At 38.5% G+C, this 21290-nt stretch overlaps 1 protein-coding gene across 7 annotated transcripts in view; it reads left to right on the forward strand.

Annotated features, from left to right (window-relative positions):
* Positions 1 to 21290, forward strand: part of BAG4 (BAG cochaperone 4) — a 49064-nt gene that overhangs the window by 20076 nt on the left and 7698 nt on the right. For 6 of the 7 annotated variants that reach the window (XM_049631436.1, XM_049631434.1, XM_049631433.1 and 3 more), the window contains one exon: positions 13259 to 13363. In XM_049631436.1, the coding sequence (XP_049487393.1) occupies positions 13259 to 13363 (105 nt within the window). Of the gene's footprint in view, positions 1 to 3385; positions 3510 to 13258; positions 13364 to 21290 lie in introns of those variants that run through there. The other variant, XM_049631438.1, reaches the window with a different exon arrangement.

Here is a 21290-nt window from a genome sequence, read left to right on the forward strand (position 1 = left end):
CTCCTACTCCATACTTAATGCTGCAGTTTAGTAAGATCCCCAGGTGATTCTATGCTTGTTTATGTTTGAGAAGCACTGCTGTATAGAATTAAAGATACTGAGGTGATGTTGCATTGAACCACTACAAGGACTTGACTCTGTATTAACATATGTAAATATGCAGGGGAAGAAAATGGAAATCTAACTATCCCTGTTTTCTTTCTTTCCTTAACTTGTTAGTTATACTTACAGCACCTTTCCTGAACTAGCAGCATCTGTATCCCTTAAGAGCTTGTTGGAAATTATGTATGTTAGGCCCTGCCCCTGCCCTCCAGAATCAAGTGTGTATTTTAACAAGATCCCTAGGTGATCTGCATGTTACCCCAGAATGAGTCATCAGAGAGAGAGAGAGCTGAGATGGAAGCTGGAAGCTTCGGTGTCTTACAACCCAGTCGTGGAAGTGATAGACCATCACTGTGTGCTCTGCGTCATAGAGACCAATTCTGCTATGTGCTATGGTCACAGAGACCAATTCCGGTACAGTGTGGGAGCCATCGCCACAAAGGTGAAAATACCACATTAGGGGATCATTGGGAGCCATCTTAGAAGGTGATTACAATGGGAAGGACTGGGGAAACAGCTCAGTTATGCTCTCAGAGTAGTTCAGAGGAGAGGTAAAAAAGGCAAGCATTTGAACAATGAATGTACACAGCTTTTTTTCAACATTTTATTACAAAAATTTTCAAACATACAGAACAATCGAACTACACAGTGAATACCTATGTAGCCACCACCTAGATTCTGTAATTAGCATTTATTATATTTGCTTTATCATACCTATGTAGCTTACTTTTACTTTTTTTTTAGGTTATATTTTTTTTAGTAATTTCTACACTCAACATGGGGTTCAAACTCAAAACTCCAGGATCAAGAGTCACATGCTCTTCTGATTGAGCCAGCCAGGCACCTCTATCTTACTTTTTGAATGCATTTCAAAGCAAGTTGCATAGATTTGAAAGACATTTTTAAAAGTGTATGTCAATTGGAAGTGAGGGAAGCTGGAGAAACAAGGTGATCCTGAGGTTTTAGTATTTCCTAGGAGTAAATATTCCATAGTAATAAAAAGGAAGAGGAACAGGTTTGTGTTTTTTTTTAACTTGTTTTATTTTTTATTTTTTTAAAATTTACATCCAAATTCGTTAGCATATAGTGCAACAATGATTTCAGCAGTAGATTCCTTAGTGCCCCTTACCCATTTAGCCCATCCCCCCTCCCACAACCCCTCATGTAACCCTCAATTTGTTCTCCATATTTATGAGTTTCTTCTGTTTTGTCCCCCTCCCTGTTTTTATATTATTTTTGTTTCCCTTCCCTTATGTTCATCTGTTTTAGTCTCTTAAAGTCCTCATATGAGTGAAGTCATATGATTTTTGTCTTTCTCTGACTAATTTCATTTAGCATAATACCCTCCATTTCCATCCATGTAGTTGCAAATGGCAAGATTTCATTCTTTTTGATTGCCGAGTAATACTCCAGTGTGTGTGTGTGTGTGTGTGTGTGTGTGTGTGTGTGTGTATACATACATATATATATATACCACATCTTCTTTATCCATTCATCCATCGATGGACATTTGGGCTCTTTCCATACTTTGGCTATTATTGATAGTGCTGCTATAAACATGGGGGTGCATGTGTCCCTTTGAAACAGCACACCTGTATCCCTTGGCTAAATACCTAGTAGTGCAATTGCTGGGTTATAGGGTAGTCCTATTTTTAGTTTTTTTAGGAACCTCCATACTGGTTTCCAGAGTGGCTGCACCAGCTTGCATTCCCAAGGAGGAACAGGTTTTTATGGGAAGATAATAGTTTAGTTTTGTACCAGAAGAACTAGTGATTGTTTAATAGAGAAGCTTAAAAAAATACAAAGACTTGGCAAGGGTTTATGTGCTACATTTATTTCATTTCTGTTGGAAGTCGGTTACTCATGGTGCTTATGATGTGCCAACCTCTGGATGCAGTGTATATGATTGATTAGAGAGAAGTTTATGATTTTGTTTTTGTTTTGGGTTTTTTGATGTCACCTTTTTTTTTCTTAAAGATTTTATTTAAGTAATCTCTACACCCAACATGAGGCTTGAACTTAAACCCCCAAGATCTAGAGTCACATGCTCTCCTGATTGAACCAGTCAGGTACCCATTGATGTCAAATTTTAGAGTCTGGCATCCAGGAGTTGTTGGTAGGACAAAACAATAGATGTGGAGTTAGGTGAGTGATGGGGGATGGCCATAGTGATTTGAGAGTTATCAAATTGAAGCATATTCGAGGTACTAAACTGGGTAATGTTCCCATGGGAGATCTTTAAATAGTGATCTAGAATAGTGACAGAGAAAGAGGATTCCAGAAGGAGACAGTCAGAATACGTGGAAAGACAGTAGGGAAATCAGGAAAGTCATGCAATGCAAAGCAAGCAAGGCGTAATATTGTTTTGCAGGTAAGTGATAATGAGAACTGAAAAGATGCTGTTGGATTTGGCAATTAAAAGGGCCTTGTTGATTTTAGTGATGACAGTTTAAAATCGTATTAAAAGTAATGAATGGGAGGTTTGGATGAAAAGACAACCAGTGTAAAAACTGTACTTCCAGAAGTTTAGTAAATGAGAAAGTTAGCTGATTGCAAACCAGGATTGAGGGAAGAACTTTTAGGATTAGGTGATTTTGAATATGTTTGTAAGCAAAGGAGGGTAACCTAGTAGAATGAGAAGAAAGATGAGAACAAAAGAATAGAATGTGGCTTGTGGAAAGAGGAATTAAGAAGTGAGGAAAAGGGACACTTAGGTGGCTCAGTCGGTTAAGTGTCTAACTCCTACTCAGGTCATGAACTCACGGTTCAGGAGTTTGAGCCCTGCATCAGGCTCTGTACTGACAGCTCAGAGCCTGGAGCCTGCTTCCGATTCTGTGTCTCCCTCTCTCTCTGCCCCTCCCTTGCTCGCACTCTGATCCTGTCCCTCCCCCCCACCTCGAAAATAAATAAAACATTAAAAAAAAAAAAAAAAAAGTGAGGAAGAGCTGGAAAACCATCCAAGCCAGAGGAAGGAAAAATCAGTTTGGAGTCAGAGTGGAGGAACATTGAAGGAGTTTATAGCTCTTGGTGTCCTTGATGAAGTAGGAGGTGAGGTCATCTGAGAGGAAAGGAAATGGCAGGGATTAAGCTGGGAACTTGATATGGTGAATATTTGAAACAGGTGCTAGGGGAAAGTGGAAAATTGTAGAGAAGCACGGGAGAGGCCCAAATGAGATTGAGAAAAAAAATTTTTGATGGTGGTCAATACAGGAACATAAAGTGCTTTTGTAGTGATTTGGACATAGATAGCTATAAAAACCATTTTTAATGTACTTTTCTAATTGTTTTTGTCTAATTCTTGTTAACAAGGTAAACAAATTTGTAAATGGAGTTTCGTAGCAGCACTAGTCAGCTTCCTCTGCTGGTTAGATTTGCTTGGGCTGGGGTCATATTTTGGAGGCATGTTGGTAAGTCACTTTGTAAATTTAATCTTGTATCCACTTCTTCAACCCTAGTTTTCTGTTTGTTAACTAGTTCTAAGATAAACGTGAAAGGAGTTGACTCCAGCCTTCATCTACGATTTAAGTATTTCTTCTCAAAAGGGAAGTAAATTAATATATTCTTGCGTAATTTTGATCAAATTTCCAGTGCCATAAGAACTTTAATTCACATTAATTACTACCTCTTGTGAAAGCCTTTACTTACCTCTGTCTGGTTTATATCACCTTTTAGCACCTTTGTCTAGTTTCAGACAACAAGTAAAAAGTTTGGAAAGAGTTAAGCATGTGATAAAATTGGCAACTCAGTTTATAAAACAGAGGTCAGCTTCAGCCAGCTTCCTGTGAGACCAAATGCTATTTCATAGAATTAGTGTTGTGTTAGGAGGACCTTGAGCTGCAGACTTTCATCATTACTGGGGATATTTTTAGATTTGTTCCATTTTGTCCAAAAGGGAGGGAAAAAAGAAGTGAAGACAATTTTTTTATTAAGACTTAATAAAATTAATAATAATTCTTACTACTTCATTGAAGACCTTCTCCCATCTAAGTACTAACCAGGCCTGAACTTTCTTAGCTTCCGAGATCAGACAAGTTTGGGAGTATTCAGGGTGGTATGACCATAGACAACATTCTTTTTTTTTTTTTTTTTTTTTTTTTTCATTTTGAAAATTATGGTATAATTACATTCTCTAAATTGTACTTTTTTAAAGATATAGCTCTGTGAGTTTTGACAAACATATACAGTTATGTAACCACTACCATAATCAAGGTATAGATATTGACTTTTTTTTTTTTTTTAAACATTTATTTATTATTGAGAGACAGAGCATGAGCAGGGGAGGGGGCAGAGAGAGAGGGAGACACAGAATCTAAAGCAGGCTCCAGGCTCTGAGCTGTCAGCACAAAGCCCAATGCGGGGCTTGAACTCACAAACTGGGAGACCATGACCTGAGCTGAAGTCTGATGCTCAACTGACTGAGCCACCCAGGTGCCTCTCTCTTTTTTTTTTTTTTTTTTTAATGTTTGTTTATTTTTGAGAGAGACAGAATGTGAGCCAGAGAGGGGCAGAGAGAGAGAGAGGGAGACACAGAATCGGAAGCAGGCTTCAGGCTCTGAGCTGTCAGCACAGACCCCAATGCGGTGCTCCAACTCAGGAACCGTGAGATATGACCTGAGCCGAGGTTGGACACTTAACCGACTGAGCCACCCAGGTGCCCCTTAAATCTTTCATCTTCTCTTGGGAATCTTTTTTTTAAAAGATGGGTCAAGGGCACCTGGGTAGCTCAGTCAGTTAAGTGTCCAACCTCGGCTCAGGTCATGACTCATGGTTGGTGGGTTTGAGCTCAGAGCCTGGAGCCTGCTTCGGATTCTCTCTCTCTCTCTCTCTCTCTCTCTCTCTCTCTCTCTCTCCCCCCCCCCCCCCGCCCCACCTTCCCTGCTTGTGTGTGCTCTCTTTCTCTCAAAAATAAACTTAAAAAAAAAAAAAAGATGTAAGATTTAGTTTTCATTCACTTCTAAACCCTATTAAAATTATAGGAAAGTAACTTTCTTGTTTGTTGTTTGAAGTATCATTATGATCTCATTTGCATAACCTGAATAAATGTATGTATACACATATAAAACATATTCAGTATTTTCAATGCGTTTCAAGCAGTTGCAGTCATTTGATTTCTATTGCTTAAATGATCTCATATCATGCCAATGGGAGTTCCTTCTTCTTGGCTTCTGAGTCCTTTTGACATGACCCATTGATTTTTGTCACCTTCTGTGATTTCTGGTACAAGATGTGCCAGGCTTATTTTGTATATATTCTGTCCAGACATATAATCAACCATTCCTTTAAGAAGCCTTGATTTTTTTTTTTTTTAATGGGGAATTGTTTTCAGAAACATTTATGTCAGGACCTAGGCAGGAGAACAACCTACTTTAATTTATTTTTTATTTTTAATGTTTACTTATTTAGAGAGAGAGAGAGCATGGGGGAGTGAGAGAGAGAGAGAGAAGTAGAGAGAGAGAATCCCAATCAGGCTCCATCTATACTGTCAGTGCAGAGCCTGTTGTGGGGTTCAAACTCACAAATTGTGAGATCATGACCTGAGCTGAAATCAAGAGTCGGACACTCAACCGACTGAGCTACCCATGCGCCCCACACTAGTTCTTTTAAAAGAAAGAATTTGTTTTAGGAAATTAGTTAAGTGGGTGTTAGAGATCTCAAAAGGCAAAAAGAGAAAAGGGAGGTAACACAGAAGATGGTAACTGCAGGAAACAACTACAGTTCCTAGGGCTGGAAAATAAGAGAAGAGGTAAGGTTATTAGAACCAGCAAACTTGGAAGAATGGCCTGCTGGAGCTGGAATCCAGGAAGAGGCACTGCCTAGCTGCTGCTGGTCTCTCTGAGGGAGTTCTGGAAAACCAGAAGAATCTGGAGATTGCTACTAACTGCTGCCTCCAGGTTGAAGGGCATTGCTGGGCTGACACAGAAACAGCAAACAAGCAAACAGGAAGGAGCAAATCTCTTCTCTCCTCCTCTAACCTAGTGCCTCCTATGGCAGAACTGAATAGTAATAAGCAAGCAGGAGAGGAGAAATGTTCCAAATCCTGCATCACAGAAAAACATTGCATTTGCAGAGTTGAGGGACAATAGCTTAATAACTGGTACAGGAGTTAAATTTGGGTGCCAGGTATACTGATTGCAATTGTGTTATCACTGCTTCTAGACCCTTTCAATGGACGGAGTTGTGAAATAGGTTTTTTTAATGTTTTTAAATTTTTATTTTTTAATGTTTATTTTTGAGACAGAGGGAGACAGCGCAAGTGGGGGAGGGGCAGAGAGAGAGGGAGACAGAATCTGAAACAGGCTCCACCCTCTGAGCTGTCAGCACAGAGCCCGATGAGGGGCTTGAACCCATGAACTGTGAGATCATGACCTGAGCTGAAGTCGGACACTTAACCAACTGAGCCACCCACGTGTCCCAAGTGTTTTTTAATTTTTAAATTTTTTTTGCAAGATATTATTTTTTTAAGTAATCTCTGCACTCAACACGGGGCTTGAACTGATGGACAGCAAGATCATGACCTGAGCCAAAGTCGGGCACTTAACTGACTGAGCCACCCAGGGGCCCCATCCAAGACCATTTAATAGAGGGAAAGAACAGTCTATGGCACAACATACAATACCATGGCAACTGGATAGCCATATACAATAAATAAAGTTTGGACTCTCATACCATATATAAAAATTAGCTTAAAATGGATCATAGACCTGGATGTAAGAGCTAAAACTATAAAACAAAACTCTTAGAAGAAACAAGGGGTAAATCTTCATTACTTGGGATTTTGGAGTGGTTATGTTACGGAGTGTTAGATAGAAAAGGAAGGAAGCCTGGATTCTTTTCACTGCCATAGTAAAGAGTAACAGGGCAGCAAAAGCAGAGCAAAGTTTCATTAAGTACACTCAAGGGAGGAGCGGACCAGTGAAGACAGACAAGGGCCCTGCAAACTCCGGGGTGTGAGCTTGTATCCGTCTTTTCTTTTGGGTGGGTTCTAGGGTCACAACATAGGCCTGGAATACATGATAGTCAACTATGTATTTCCTTTCCAAGAAGTATTGGAAATGCCTGCATGGGATAGGAAACGGCAATTATTATTTGTATTCTAGAAACATAGGTCAGATAAGGACAGGCACAACAAACTTAACTCTTTCTCTGCTGTGATAATGTAACCACAAACCAACTGCTAGATGAGTGGAATAAGGTAGTCCCTGGGCGGTCCTCAGTTGGGGCTCTCTGTCAGGACATGTAAGGTCCATTCTCCTGCTGCTCATGCCTAGCTTCCTGCCTAACAGTTTCTTAGATAAGACACCAAAAAACACAACCAACAAATTTAAAAAATAGATAAATTGGATTTCATTAAAATGAAGAACTTTTCAAGGGACACTATCAAGAAAGTGAAAAGGAATAAAATGTTTGCAAATCATATATTTGAAAAGGGACTTGTATATAAGATACATAAAGAGCTCTTAAAACTAAACAGTAGGGGGCCTGAGTGGCTCAGTCGGTTAAGGGTCTGACTTCAGCTCCAGTCATGATCTCATGGTTCGTGAGTTCGAGCCCCGCATCGGGCTCTGGTCTCAAGAGCCTGGAGCCTGCTTCAGATTCTGTCTCCCTCTCTCTCTGCCCCTCCCCCGCTTGCACTCTGTCTCTTGCTCTGTCTCAAAAATAAATAAACATTAAAGAAAAACACTAAACAATAAAAATACAAATAACCCAACATAAAAATGGGCAAAACATCTGAACAGATAATTCTCTAATGAAGACAAAAAATGGCCAATGAGCACAAGAAAAAAATGCTCAACATCATTAGTCATGAGGGAACTGTAAATCAAAACCACGATGAGATAACACTTCACACCCTCTAGGATGGCTATAAACACAAAACTATAGACAAACTATTTCTGACGATGTGGGGAAATCGGAATTCACACATAGCTAATAGAAATGTAAATTGGTGTAGCTGCTTTGGCAGTTTCTAGTTCCTCAGATTGTTAAACACAGTTATCATATGACCTAACAATTTCACTTTTAGGCATATACCCAGGAGAACTGACAATGTATGTTCACATAAAAAATTATTCATGAAGGGGCACCTGGGTGGCTCAGTCGGTTAAGCATCCAACTCTTGATTTCAGATTAGGTCATGATCTCTCCATTTGTGAGTTCAAGCCCTGCATCAGGCTCTGCGCCGACAGTACAAAGCCTGCTTGGGATTCTCTCTCTCTGCCCATTCCCTGGTTGTGTGCGTGGGTCCTCACACTCTGTCACAAGATAAATAAACTTTTAAAAATCTTTAAAAAATTTCATGAGTGATTACAGCAGCATTATTATTATATTATATATTAAGATATATATTAAATATTTGTTATATTTATATATTATATGTAAATAAGTATGTAATATACATTAAATATATATATTAAATATATTTTATAGTATTATATTAACATTAACATAATGTTATAATAGCCAAAAGGTGGCAACAGACAATAAAAATGTCTGTCAACTGATGAATGGATAAACAATGGAATTTATACACAATGGAATTTATACACAATGGAATACTATTTGACCACACAAAAAAATGAAGTAGCGGGGCGCCTGGGTGGCGCAGTCGGTTAAGCGTCCGACTTCAGCCAGGTCACGATCTCGCGGTCCGTGAGTTCGAGCCCCGCGTCAGGCTCTGGGCTGATGGCTCGGAGCCTGGAGCCTGTTTCCGATTCTGTGTCTCCCTCTCTCTCTGCCCCTCCCCCGTTCATGCTCTGTCTCTCTCTGTCCCAAAAATAAATAAAAAACGTTGAAAAAAAAATTAAAAAAAAAAATGAAGTAGCGATACGTGGTACAACATAGTTGGACCTCAAAAATGTTATGCTAAGTGAAAGAAGCTGGCCACAAGATATCACATATATGATCCCATTTATATGAAATATCCAGAATAGTCAAGTCCATAGAGATAGAAGTAGATTAGTAGTGGCACAGGGCTGGGAGAGTGCAGAGGTAGGAGGGTATAGCTAAAGGGTACCCTTTGGTATGTCCTTTGGAGGTTTTGAAAATGTTCTGAAATTGGTTCTAGTGATGATTGCACTTATCTGTGAATCTAAAAACTGCTGAATTGTACAACTTAAATGGTTAAATTGTAGTGAATTATATGTCAGTAAAGCTGTTAATAAAAATAATAACAGCAATGTTATGACTAACAGTTAACTAATGAGTGCAATTTTAGGTTTCTTTGCAGTTGAGCTTATCCCTAGCATATATTCCACTGAAGATGTATAGTAAAAATACTGCTATTTAAAAGTCATTTGAAATAATTCTTTCTTTCTGTATGGTTTTGTTACCAACTTGGTATTTAGTTATCGTATTCCTGACTTTTCCTGTAGTAAAAAAAAAACACTTCAAGAATTGTGGCTTCCAACAGTAAACATTTATTTCTTGCTCATGTTCTGTGAGTCTGCTGTAGTGACTCTTCTCCAGGCTCTAGGTTGGGTTTGGTTTGCTCTTGTGTCTTTTTGTTCTGGGACTGAAGCTGAAATCACAGCTCCTGTATGGGATATGCTGGTTTCATGGTGGAGGACAGGCATGCAAAAGAGTTGCTAGAGTTTGCATTAATTCCTAAATCCTTTGTTTGGAAGTGGCACACACACACATATTTGTTTCTTTTGCTTAAATGGTGAAATTACATTTTTAGGGGCACCTGGGTGGCTTAGTCAGTTAAGTGTCCGACACTTGATTTTGGCTCATGTCGTGATCCAGAGGTCATGGGATCAAGCCCTGCATAGAGCTTAGCGCTGAGTGTGGAGTCTGCTTGGGATTCTCTCTCTTCTTCCCTCTCTTCTCCACTCCCCTCTCCCCAAAATAAATAAATAAACTTAAAAAAGTGTTAAATTACATTTTAGAATATAGTTATACTTGTACGTCTAATTCAAATCCACTCTATACAATACTTCTGATGTTTCTCCATTTAATATATTATTTTTCTTTTCTAGTGTGAAAATACTGGTTCCCAATACCATTGTTCTATTTATTTCCTCTATTCTGAAATACACACAAATAGTTTAAAAATTAAAATGCTAATATCACTACTGAGAATATTCTACATAAAGTTTAATATTTCTTTGTATTTATTTTGCCTTTAGAATGTATACCACTGAGGCTATCCATTCAGAAACCTGTTCAGGAGTTACTTGAATGAATTATTTTTTGTGTGTGGTTATCCAATTTGTTAGTTTTTTAATTTATTTATTTTTTAATGTTTACTTATTTTAAGAAAGAGAGCACAATAGCATGAGTGGGGCGTGAGCAGAGAGGGTGGGAGAGAATCCCAAGCAGGCTCTGTGTCATGAGCATGGAGCCTGAGCTTGGCCCCAACCTCACAAACTGAGATCCTGACCTGAGCTGAAATCAAGAGTTGGATGCTTAATGGACTTAGCCACCCAGAAGCTCCAGGAATCGGCTTTTAATAGGACCAGAGGCACTTCCTTCACGCTTTCTGGGAAGACAATGGCAGATAGGGTGCATTCAATTTAGTTAAGTAGGAAGATGGCACTTCTGATTCCTTTTTCCTATTTTTTTTTTAAGGTGAAATATGAGATAAAGTCAGTTGAAAAATGAGGGATGGGCTAAGAGGATACTGGTAGATTTTTTTTTTAATGTTTATTTTTGACAGCAGAGACAGAGCACGAGCAGGGGAGGGGCAGAAAGGAGGGAGACATAGAATCTGAAGCAGGTGCCAGACTCCAAGCTGTCAGCAGAGAGCTTGATGTGGGGCTCAAACCCACGAACTGTGAGATCATGATCTGAGCTGAAGTCAGGGCTCAACCAACTAAGCCACCCAGGCACCCCAGGCTAAGAGGATATTAGAATTTGAGGGAACAAGAAGAGTGGAACTATTCTGGAGAGTGAGATGAACATTCTAAGGAAGTGTGGTCTCTACTTGAGATTTATGGCCTCTAAATAAGTGAAACCAGAGCTTGTGTTTCTCCACCAGTATTTAGAGGAAGTGCAGATGCGAAGTCAGTGGACAGTTGGGTTTAGACAGGGCTGGTTTTTTGCAGGGTGAGTGTATCTGAGGGAAGCAGTGGCAAAGGATTAGGTGTTGGTAAGCTGAGGAAGGAAGAAAGTGAGGACCTGGGCAGGGTGAGGGATAGGAGTGTGAAGTAGTGGAAATGCGGGTACCTCAGAGAGTCGGTAGGAGAGAACAGGAACCCGGTTCCTGCTAGAGGAACCTAGTTCTGGAGATTTAGGGATTAGTTCACCACTGCCGGGGTGAGTCAGCTTCAACTCTTGTCTTTTCATCTTTACTCACAATTCATGTTCTTGGTAGAGAGAAATCAGTTAGTCAAATGCTTACCCTTTCACCAGGGGAAGGAAGGGAGGGCATTAATTGGGGGCATCTGCCTGATTAAGAAATTTGGTAGTTAGGATCTGAAGTATGCCTGTGATCTTTTTTTTTTAAATCTTCTCTTCTCTAATTTCTGCATTATGTAAAGGAGATGCTACTTGCCCAGCTTGTATAATGTCTTATGGAATAGTTTCGTGCTTTGAAAACAAAGCATTATGAAACTGATTAGTGCAGCTAAGCTAAGATGGTGACAATTAAACTCTGATTACAACTGTCAGTGAATTTCTTTGTGAAACAATTTGAAGATCTTGTTTAAGCTTAAAACTATAAAGTTCAAAGGGAAATAACTTCTAGGAACAAGTGTATACATTAAATAGACTCTAAAATTTTTTTGAGTTGATCTAGTCTCTTGGAGTTTATTGGCTTATTGCAAATCATTAACTCTTTGAGTTGTAGTGCACAGCTGTAGAGATTAATGTCATAGCTAGATTTTCTTCTTGGAGTGGTAGTTGTTCTGTATCAATTCCTGATGCTGGAGTTAGTTGTAGACTGCCAGCAGAAGGTGTAGCCATATCAGAAAGCAAAGAAATATGAAAAAACTAGTATGGCAGGCCAACGAGTATTGAAGTTGTATGTGTTTGAAGTAAAGTTTAGTGGTACTATTTTCAAGCTTCAAAGTTGTTGAGATAGGCAAATATTACTCTTTAAAAACAATTTTTTTTTATGTTTATTTTTGAAGGTGAGAGAGCATGAATGGGGGAGGGGCAGAGAGCGAGGAAGACACAGAATCTGAAGTGAGCTCCAGGCTCTGAGCTGTCAGCACAGAGCCTGACTGCTGTGCTTGAACTCACAAACTGAGATCATGACCTGAGCTGAAGTCAGATGCTTACTGACTGAGCCATTCAAGTGCCCCTGGGCAAATACTATTCTTAACAGTGGCAAAGAACTATATTCTTGTTGTGCTAATTAAATTGGTAGTGATAGGATTGGTGATTGGAGAGGGACAAAGGAATCTAGGTCTCTGGTTTTGATAATCATCTTAACATAGTAGATTTCCTTTATATGTCATTTGGTATCATAATGCATAAGAATAGACCTAGATAGTCAATAATTGCTTTTTCTAGGGCATGTGACTTACAATATAATATTTCAAGCATCAATTTAATAATGAGTGATTTTATAGTAAAGTTCTCTTTTTATTTTTTATTGATTTTTTTATTTTTTAAATATAGTTTATTGTCAAATTGGCTAACATACAGTGTGTACAGTGTGCTCTTGGTTTTGGGGGTAGATTCCCGTGATTCATCGCTTACATACAATACCCAGTGCTCATCCCAACAAGTGCCCTCCTCAATGCTCATCACCCATTTTCCCCTGTCCCTCACCCCTCCAGCAACCCTCAGTTTGTTCTCTGTATTTAAGAGTCTCTTACGGTTTGCCTCTCTCCCTCTCTGTTTGTAACTAATAGAGTTTTTTTTTTTTTTTTTTGATTATTCATTTTGGGAGAGAGAGAGAGTCCATGTGCAACTGGGGAGGAGTAGGGAGAGAGAATCCCAAGCAGATTCTATGCTGTCAGCATGGAGCCCTACACAGTATGGAGTCCCATGCAGGGCTTGAACTCATGAACTGTGAGAACCCTGAGATCATGACCTGAGCTGAAACCAAGAGTCGAATGTTGAACCAACTGAGCCATGCAGGTGCCCCATTTTATAGTAGGGTTCTATTGCCTTTTTTTTTTTTTTTTTGATAATTATACTTGCCTCTATCAACTTTTCAATATGATGTAAGAATATTATTAAAGGTGACTTTTTTTTCCCTCCTTAGGACCAGCCACCATATCCTAGCTACAATTCTAACTATTGGAATTCTGCACGACCTAGGGCTCCGTACCCAAGTACATATCCTGTAAGACCGGAAATGCAAGGCCAGGTATGGTCTAAAATTGCCAGACTTTCTGAATTTTTTCTTAATATACTGATTTTCAAAACATGTGAGATTTCATAATAATGATGTGTGGGTTTTTGTTACTCAATGGACTGTGTCTTCATGTTTTTGTCTCAGAGATAAAGAAATATCTGGGCAAATATTACCCTTAGCAAAAGTAGTTTGAAGCGTAATAGATTATTTCTTAGGACCTGGAAACAATAAACATAAAATGTACTTATTTTTCTAAGTTTGACTTTTTTTTTGAAATATAATTGACATGTAATACCATATTAGTTTCAGGTATATACTGTAATGATTTGATATTTGTGTCTATTGTGAAATGATCACCACAATTAAATCTAGTTAACATCTATCACCACATATAGTTACAAATTTTTTCTTTTGATGAGAACTTTAAAAAAATTTTTTAATGTTTATTTATTTTTGAGACAGAGACAGAGTGCAAGCAGGGGAGGGGCAGAGAGAGAGGGAGGCACAGGATCTGAAGCAGGCTCCAGGCTCCGAGCTGTCAGCCCAGAGCTGCATGTGGACCTTGAACTCACGAACTGCGGGAGATCATGACCTGAGATGAAATCAAGTCACATGCTTAACTGACTGAGCCCCCCAAGCCCCCCAAGAACTTTTTTTTTTTTAATGTCTTTTTTTTTTTTTTTTTTGAGACAGAGAAAAACAGAATGTAAGCAGGGGAGAGGCAGAGACAGAGGGGGACACAGAATCCCAAAGCAGCTCTAGGCTCTGAGCTGTCAGCACAGAGCCAGACGCAGGGCTCAAATCCACAAACCGTGACCTGAGCGAAGTCAGAAGCTTAACTGACTGAGCCACCCAGGTGCCCCTGATGAAAACTTTTAAGATTTATTCTGTTGACAGCTTTCAAATATGCAATACAGTATTAACTATAGTCACCATGCTGTATCTTACTTACTCATGACTTGCTTATTTTATAGCTGGAAGTTGGAAGTTTGTACCTTTTGACCCCCTTCAGTCATTTGCATCCCTGGCCCCACCTCTAGCAACCATGTCTGTTATCTGAATTTAGGAATTTTTATTTTTTATTAAAAAAATTTTTTTTTATCTTTATTTATTCTTGAGAGAGAGACAGGGTGTGAGCAGGGGAGGAGCATAGAGAGAGGGAGACACAGAATCTGAAGCAGGCTCCACCCTGTGAGCTGTCAGCACAGAGTCCCATGCGGGGCTCAAACTCATGAACCACAAGATCATGACCTGAGCTGAAGTTGGACACTCAACCAACTGAGCCACCCAGGCGCCCCGAATTTTTTTTTTTAAGATTGCATATGTAAATGTGATCATACAGTGTTTGTCTTTCTCTGTCTGACTTATTTCCATCTGTGTTGTCACAGATGGCAACATTTCCTCCTTTTTTATGGCTGGGTAATAGTAAATTGTTTTTGTATACACCACATTTTCTTTATTCATCCATCAGTAGACACTTAGGTTGCTTCCATGTCTTGGCTATTGTAAGTAATACTGCAATGAACATGGGGATTCAGATATCTTTTTGAGTTAGTTTTTTTGTTTCCTTTGGATATATTGCAAATAGGGGCATTACTGGGTCACTCTATTTTTAATTTTTCAAGGAATCTCCAAGCTGTTTTCTTTCCATAGTGGCTATACCAATTCACATTCCCAACCAACAGTGCACAAGGGTTCCCTTTTCTCCATATCCTCACCAGCACTTATTATTGTCTTGAGAATAGCCATTTTAACAGGTGTGAGGTGATATCTCATTGTGGTTTTGATTTGTATTTCCCTGGTGATTAGTGATGTTGAGCACCTTTCATGTACCTGTATGTCTTCTTTGGGAAAGTATTCAGGTTGTCTGCCTATATTCTAATTGGATTGTTTGTTTTTTTGCTATTGAGTTTTATGAGTTCTTATATATATATATTAGTTATTAACTCCTTATCAAATACATGATTTGAAAATATTTTCTTCCATTTAGTAGGTTGCCTTTTCATTCTGTTGGTGGTTTCCTTTGCCATGGAGAAGCTTTTTAGTTTGATGTAGTCCCACTTGTTTACCTTTATTTTTGTTGCCTTTGCTTTTGATGTCAAAAAAAACTGACCTCTTAGGACAAATATTTAATTTTAAATATTTCAAGTAACTGAAAAAGTACAGAAAATATGTACATCTTTTTTTTTTTTTTAATTTTTTTTTTTTAACGTTTATTTATTTTTGAGACAGAGAGAGACAGAGCATGAACAGGGGAGGGTCACAGAGAGAGGGAGACACAGAATCTGAAACAGGCTCCAGGCTCTGAGCTGTCAGCACAGAGCCCGACGCGGGGCTCGAACCCACCGACCGCGAGATTGTGACCTGAGCCGAAGTCGGACGCTTAACCGACCAAGCCACCCAGGTGCCCCTGTACATCTTTTTTTAATGTTGATTTATTTTTGAGAGCGAGAGAGAGAGAGCAAGGGAGGGAAAGAGAGAGAGGGAGACAAAGGATCTGAAGCAAGGTCTGCACCAATGCAGGGCTCAAACTCAGGAACTGTGAGATCATGACCTGAGCTGAAGTTGGATGCTTAGCTGACTGAGCCATCCAGGTGCCCCCGTACATCTTTTTATCCAGCACCTAGCTTTGTCAAATTTTTTTAATTAAAAATTTTTTACTGTTTATTTATTTATTAAATGTTTATTTTTGAGAGAGAGAGAGAGTCAGAGTGTGAGCTAGGGAAGGTCAGAGAGAGAGGGACACAGAATCTGAAGCAGGCTCCAGGCTCTGAGCTTTCCGCACAGAGCCCATTGCTGGGCTCAAACTCATGAACCGTTAGATAATGACCTGAGTGGAAGTCGGACGTGTAACTGACTGAGCCATCCAGGCGCCCCAAGCTTTGTCAATTTTTAAGTTTGCCACATTTGTTTCAGATTTTTAAAGGGGGGTAAAATAAACCCAGTTGAAGTCACATATAACACTTCTTTCTATTTCCTGAAGTTATATTTTGATCTCATATGTGTTTTTGTGCTTGTACTACTTGTATACACATTTATATAATATTATTTAACTTGTTTTTAAACTTGATATCAGTGGTTTCATACTAGCATTCTCCTGCAGCTTGCTTTTTTACTCAACATTGCTTTCCATTTTTCTATTGGATACATTTGAGGAAAGAACTTTCCTGGAGTATGGAATTGTTGGGGTTTGGTATATATGCTTATTAAATATAGCCAAATTACTTTTCACCATGGTTGTATCATTGTGGAAATGAGGAAATGTTTAAAAAGTTAGTCACCCATAATCTGCCAACCGTAATAAAGCAATAATTGTCACATTTTTTTTTCTATTGAGGTACCATCTTTGCGTATGCAAATACTTTTTTTAAAAATAAGACTGTAGTATATACAAATTTAAAGCAGTTGCATTTTAGCAGCTTTCAAAGGATCTGAATTTTAGATCCAGGTCAGAATTCTCTGTAAACTGATATTCTCTGCAGAATTAAATTTTCAGATCACCATAAAACATTAATATAATTCTTATGATAGATTTCAAATAGTCAAATAATATGTTCAATTCTGTTCTGACTTACTGGTGATACGGAGGCTGAAATAATGAAAAGAAGTTTCTTTATGGGGCTGAATAATTAATTCATTAAAAGAATCATGTTCCTGGGGTGGCTGGGTGGCTCAGTCGGTTAAGTGTCCGACTTCGGCTCAGGTCATGATCTCGCCGTTTGTGAGTTCCAGCCCCGCATCGGACTCTGTGCTGACAGCTCAGAGCCTGGAGCCTGCTTTGGATTCTGTGTCTCCCTCTCTCGCTGCTCCTCCCCCACTCATCCTCTGTCTCTCTCTCTCTCTCTCTCCTTCAAAAATAAATAAAAAACATTTAAAATAAAATAAAAAATCATGTTCCCTTTTTTTCTCATCAATTTGGTTATATAATCCTTTAAGATTGATTTTGAGCCAGAAGAATTCATTGAAGTTAGAACAAGATTTGCTTATTTTACTTAAAGAAAATCTAAAAGCAATTGATTTTTCATAATGATTATGTGTAAATCAACTTTAGGATAAGGTTGTAGGAGATCATGGAACACAAAATAAAGAAAAAACCATGTTACTACTTAATTTTTTTTTAATGTTTATTCATTTTTGAGAGACAGAGACAGAGCATGAGTGGGGGAGGGGTAGAGAGAGGGAGACACAGAATCCAAAGCAGGCTCCAGGCTCTGAGCTGTCAGCACAGAGCCAGATGCAGGGCCCGAACTCACGAACTGCAAGATCATGACCTAAGCTGAAGTCGGACACTCAACCTGCGGAGCCACCCAGGTGCCCCAAAACCATGTTACCACTTATCACAGACTTGTATTTTACTTCTGTCATCTGCATTCGTGTGACTGAAATTGAGAGGCACACATTGTTATTGCTTAATGTGATATGCTTATGGTTTGGCCATATATCATAAAATTCACCCTTTAAATGTACAATTCAGTTGTTTTTAGTCTACTCACAAGATTGTGCGACTGTCATCACTATCTATTCTAGAATATTTTTATCAGTCCAGTTAGAAACTGTGTACCTATCACCCCATTCTTCTCTCCCCCTAGCACCTGGCAACTTTTAGTATACTTGTTATCTCTATGGATTTGCCTATTCTGGACATGTCATTAAACTGAATCATATAACATATATTCTTAAATGTTTATTAATTTGAGAGACAGAGGGACCATAAGTAGGGGAAGGGCAGAGAGAGAGGGAGAGAGAGAATCTCAAGTAGGCTCTGTGCTGTGAGTATGGAGCCCAACATGGGGCTTGATCCCACGAACTGTGAGATCATGACCTGAGCTGAAATCAAGAGTCAGATGCTCAACAGACTGAGCCACCCAGGCACCCCAGGAATCATATCACATTTGATATCTTGTGACTGGCTTTTTTCTTTTAGCGTAATGTTCATCCATGTTGTGACAATGTATTGATACTTTGTTCCTGTCTGTGGCCAAGTACTATCCATTCCATGGATATACCACATTTATTTTATCCATTTATCAGTTGATAGAAATTTGAGTCTTTTTCACTTTTTGGCTGTTATGAATAATGCTGTTATAAACATTTGTTTGCTAATTTTTATGTGGACGTATGTCTTTTCTGTTGGTTATATATGTAGGAGTGGAGCTACTGGGTCACGCGGTAGGTAGTTCTGCTGTGTTTAACACTTTGAGGAGCTGGCAAAGTTCTAACAAAAAATGCTGAAGTCCTTTGATAGGGTTCTGAATTGAGAAACCATGATACAGAAAGACACTGGTCAGAAATTTCATTTAATTTGAAGGATAACTAGGTTGTAAACTACAGCCTATTAAAAACTGGTCAGGAGCTCCTGTGAGACAAAAATTGGAAAAGTTCTATAAATAGAGGAAGCAACCTGTGGATGATCATAGATTTGTTAGTTCCAAAAATGAGTATTAGAGAAATTCAAGTTGATGTCGACTGCTGAAGATTATGACTCTTGGAGCACTTTTGTGGTGAAACTTTCCATGTTTTTCAAGAGAAGCACAATAGGAGGAACTGTGTTGCTGAAAGGTAATCTGTTTTTGCTTGGATTGGGTTTGTTTGCTGTAGAATGGAAAGGGAATCCGCCGAACAGTGTATCGCTGTCCATGTGAGAGACTTGACCACTTTTCTCCTCTTTGGATTCTACATCTATACAACAGTCCATCAACTGTGAAATTGACTGTTGGAAGAAGTATTCATATGGGTGATTGTTAGCTTGCAAGGAGACACCAGATGATGTGATGTTAGTTTGACTTTTGAATGCTAGGTAATATCTATATTTACATCTAGAACAAGAGTAGCAGCTGGGATTTCTGAGTTTCCAGTCTCTTGATTTCTTCTGGAAGCCAGAATGAGACTTTTACAGAAATTTAATAACTGTCAAAGATTTTACTTAATTCTTATAGTTTCTCTTTCAGATTTTATCTGTTGCTGTATCAGCTGACAGTTTTCAAATTGTAACTTCTTTTCCTTAGACACAAGTTTCCCTTCAGTAAAATAGTCTACTTGGACACTGATGAAGTTGCTCTGGTCCTGGCAGCCCGCTGGATTCTAGACACACTTGGGATTTCACGACATTTGTAATAGCATAAATTTTTTTTTTTTTTTTTTGCTACAAAAGTAATACAACTTTATTACTAAATATTTGGGAAATAAAGAAAAGGAGGAAAATACTAATTTTGCCATCCTAAAAGATCTATATTTTGGTAAATTTGTTTTGCATTTTTCCTGTTATGTTTACACAGCTTTAAACTTATTGTATATAAACTTTTTTGTATGGCTTTTCATTTATCATATGTACTCTGCATGTTACAGGGTGAAATAAGAGGTGAAGTTTTTTTTTTTAACATTAAGGAAATTTTCAAACATAATCAAAAGCAATGACAGTAGCCCAATAATCTCCTATGTACTCATCTTAGCTTCAGTAAATATCAGTGCACAGACTTCTTGTTTCATCTGTATCCTTGAGTTATTTTGAAGTAAATTCTGGACACCATATTATTTCACTTGTAAATACTTAAGTATATATCTTTAAAATGTAAAGAAGATTTAAAAACATAACAATGTCATTTTTAAAACTTAAAAAAACTAAAAATAATTCTTTAATATCATTAAATGTCCGGTCAGTCTAACAGTGAATTTTAAGACAATAAAATTCCCTCAATGAATAGCCTGTAATGTACTTAATCATTCCATTATTAGAGGAAATTTAGGTTGTTTACAGTTTTGTGTGATTATAAATAATGCTGTGTTGAACAAATTCATGCCTATAACTTTTTCTGTAGTTGAATCTTCTCCTTAGGAAGAATTTCTAGAAGTTGAATAATAGTACAAAAAGCCACATGATGTTTTATCAAGTTTCTAACAGCATATATTATATTAAGGATTCTATTTTTAGGCACATCTAGGTGGAAGATCTTAACAGCCCTCCAGTGGCTTTAACAAGGGGTGGTTCAGTCATCCCTCTGGTTAGGGAATGCCTTGCTGGATCTTCCAAGCACCTGTCCTTGCATGGAATTTTTTGGCCATGTGGTGATAACACCCTGTCTTTTATCCTCTTGCCATAAAAATATAGCTAAGAGTTTATTTTCTACAGAATTATGATTGTCCTGCCACTTTGATCCATCTCATTTTAAAAAAGAATTATTTTGAGAGACAGAGAGCCGCAAGCACAAGCTGGGGAGGGACAGAGAGGCAGGGAGAGAGAGAGAATCCCAAGTATGCTATGCACTATCAGCGCAGATGTGGGGCTTGAACTCATAAACTGTGAGATAATGACCTGAGCCAAAATCGAGTTGGGTGCTTAACTGACTGAACGACCCAGATGTCCCGATCCATCTCATTTTTTGATGTGTTAGACTAGAAATCAAATTTGACTATTATTTTTTCGGTTATTAGCAGCTGTCTTTTTAAAAAAAGTTTTTTAATGTTTTCTTTATTTTTGAGACAGAGGGAGACAGAGCATGAGCAGGGGACGGGCAGAGAGAGAGGGAGACACAGAATCTGAAGCAGGTTCCAGGCTCTGAGCTGTCAGCACAGAGCCCAATGCGGGGCTCAAACTCACAAATGGCGAGATCATGACCTGAGCCAAAGTCAGACGCTTAACCGACAGCCACCCAGGCGCCCCAGCTGTCTTTTTTTTTTTTTTAACTGAGGTGTAATTAACATGTGACATTGTATTCATTCTAGATGTACAACATAATGATTCAATATTTGCATACATTGCATAATGATCACCACAGTAAGTCTGGTTAACATCATAGGATTCTTTGCTTGTTTTTCTACCCGAAGTGGAAAAGATTATGTAGTCTTAGACAAGTACTGGAAAACTTGATTCTGTGTTTTTATCATTTAAAAAAGATGAAGCAGAAGTTAATTGAAACATTAAGATAGTCATTTAAATGTAAAG

This window comes from Panthera uncia, chromosome B1 (genome assembly GCF_023721935.1).
Source record: "Panthera uncia isolate 11264 chromosome B1, Puncia_PCG_1.0, whole genome shotgun sequence".
In the NCBI taxonomy this organism is placed as follows: Eukaryota; Metazoa; Chordata; class Mammalia; order Carnivora; family Felidae; genus Panthera; species Panthera uncia.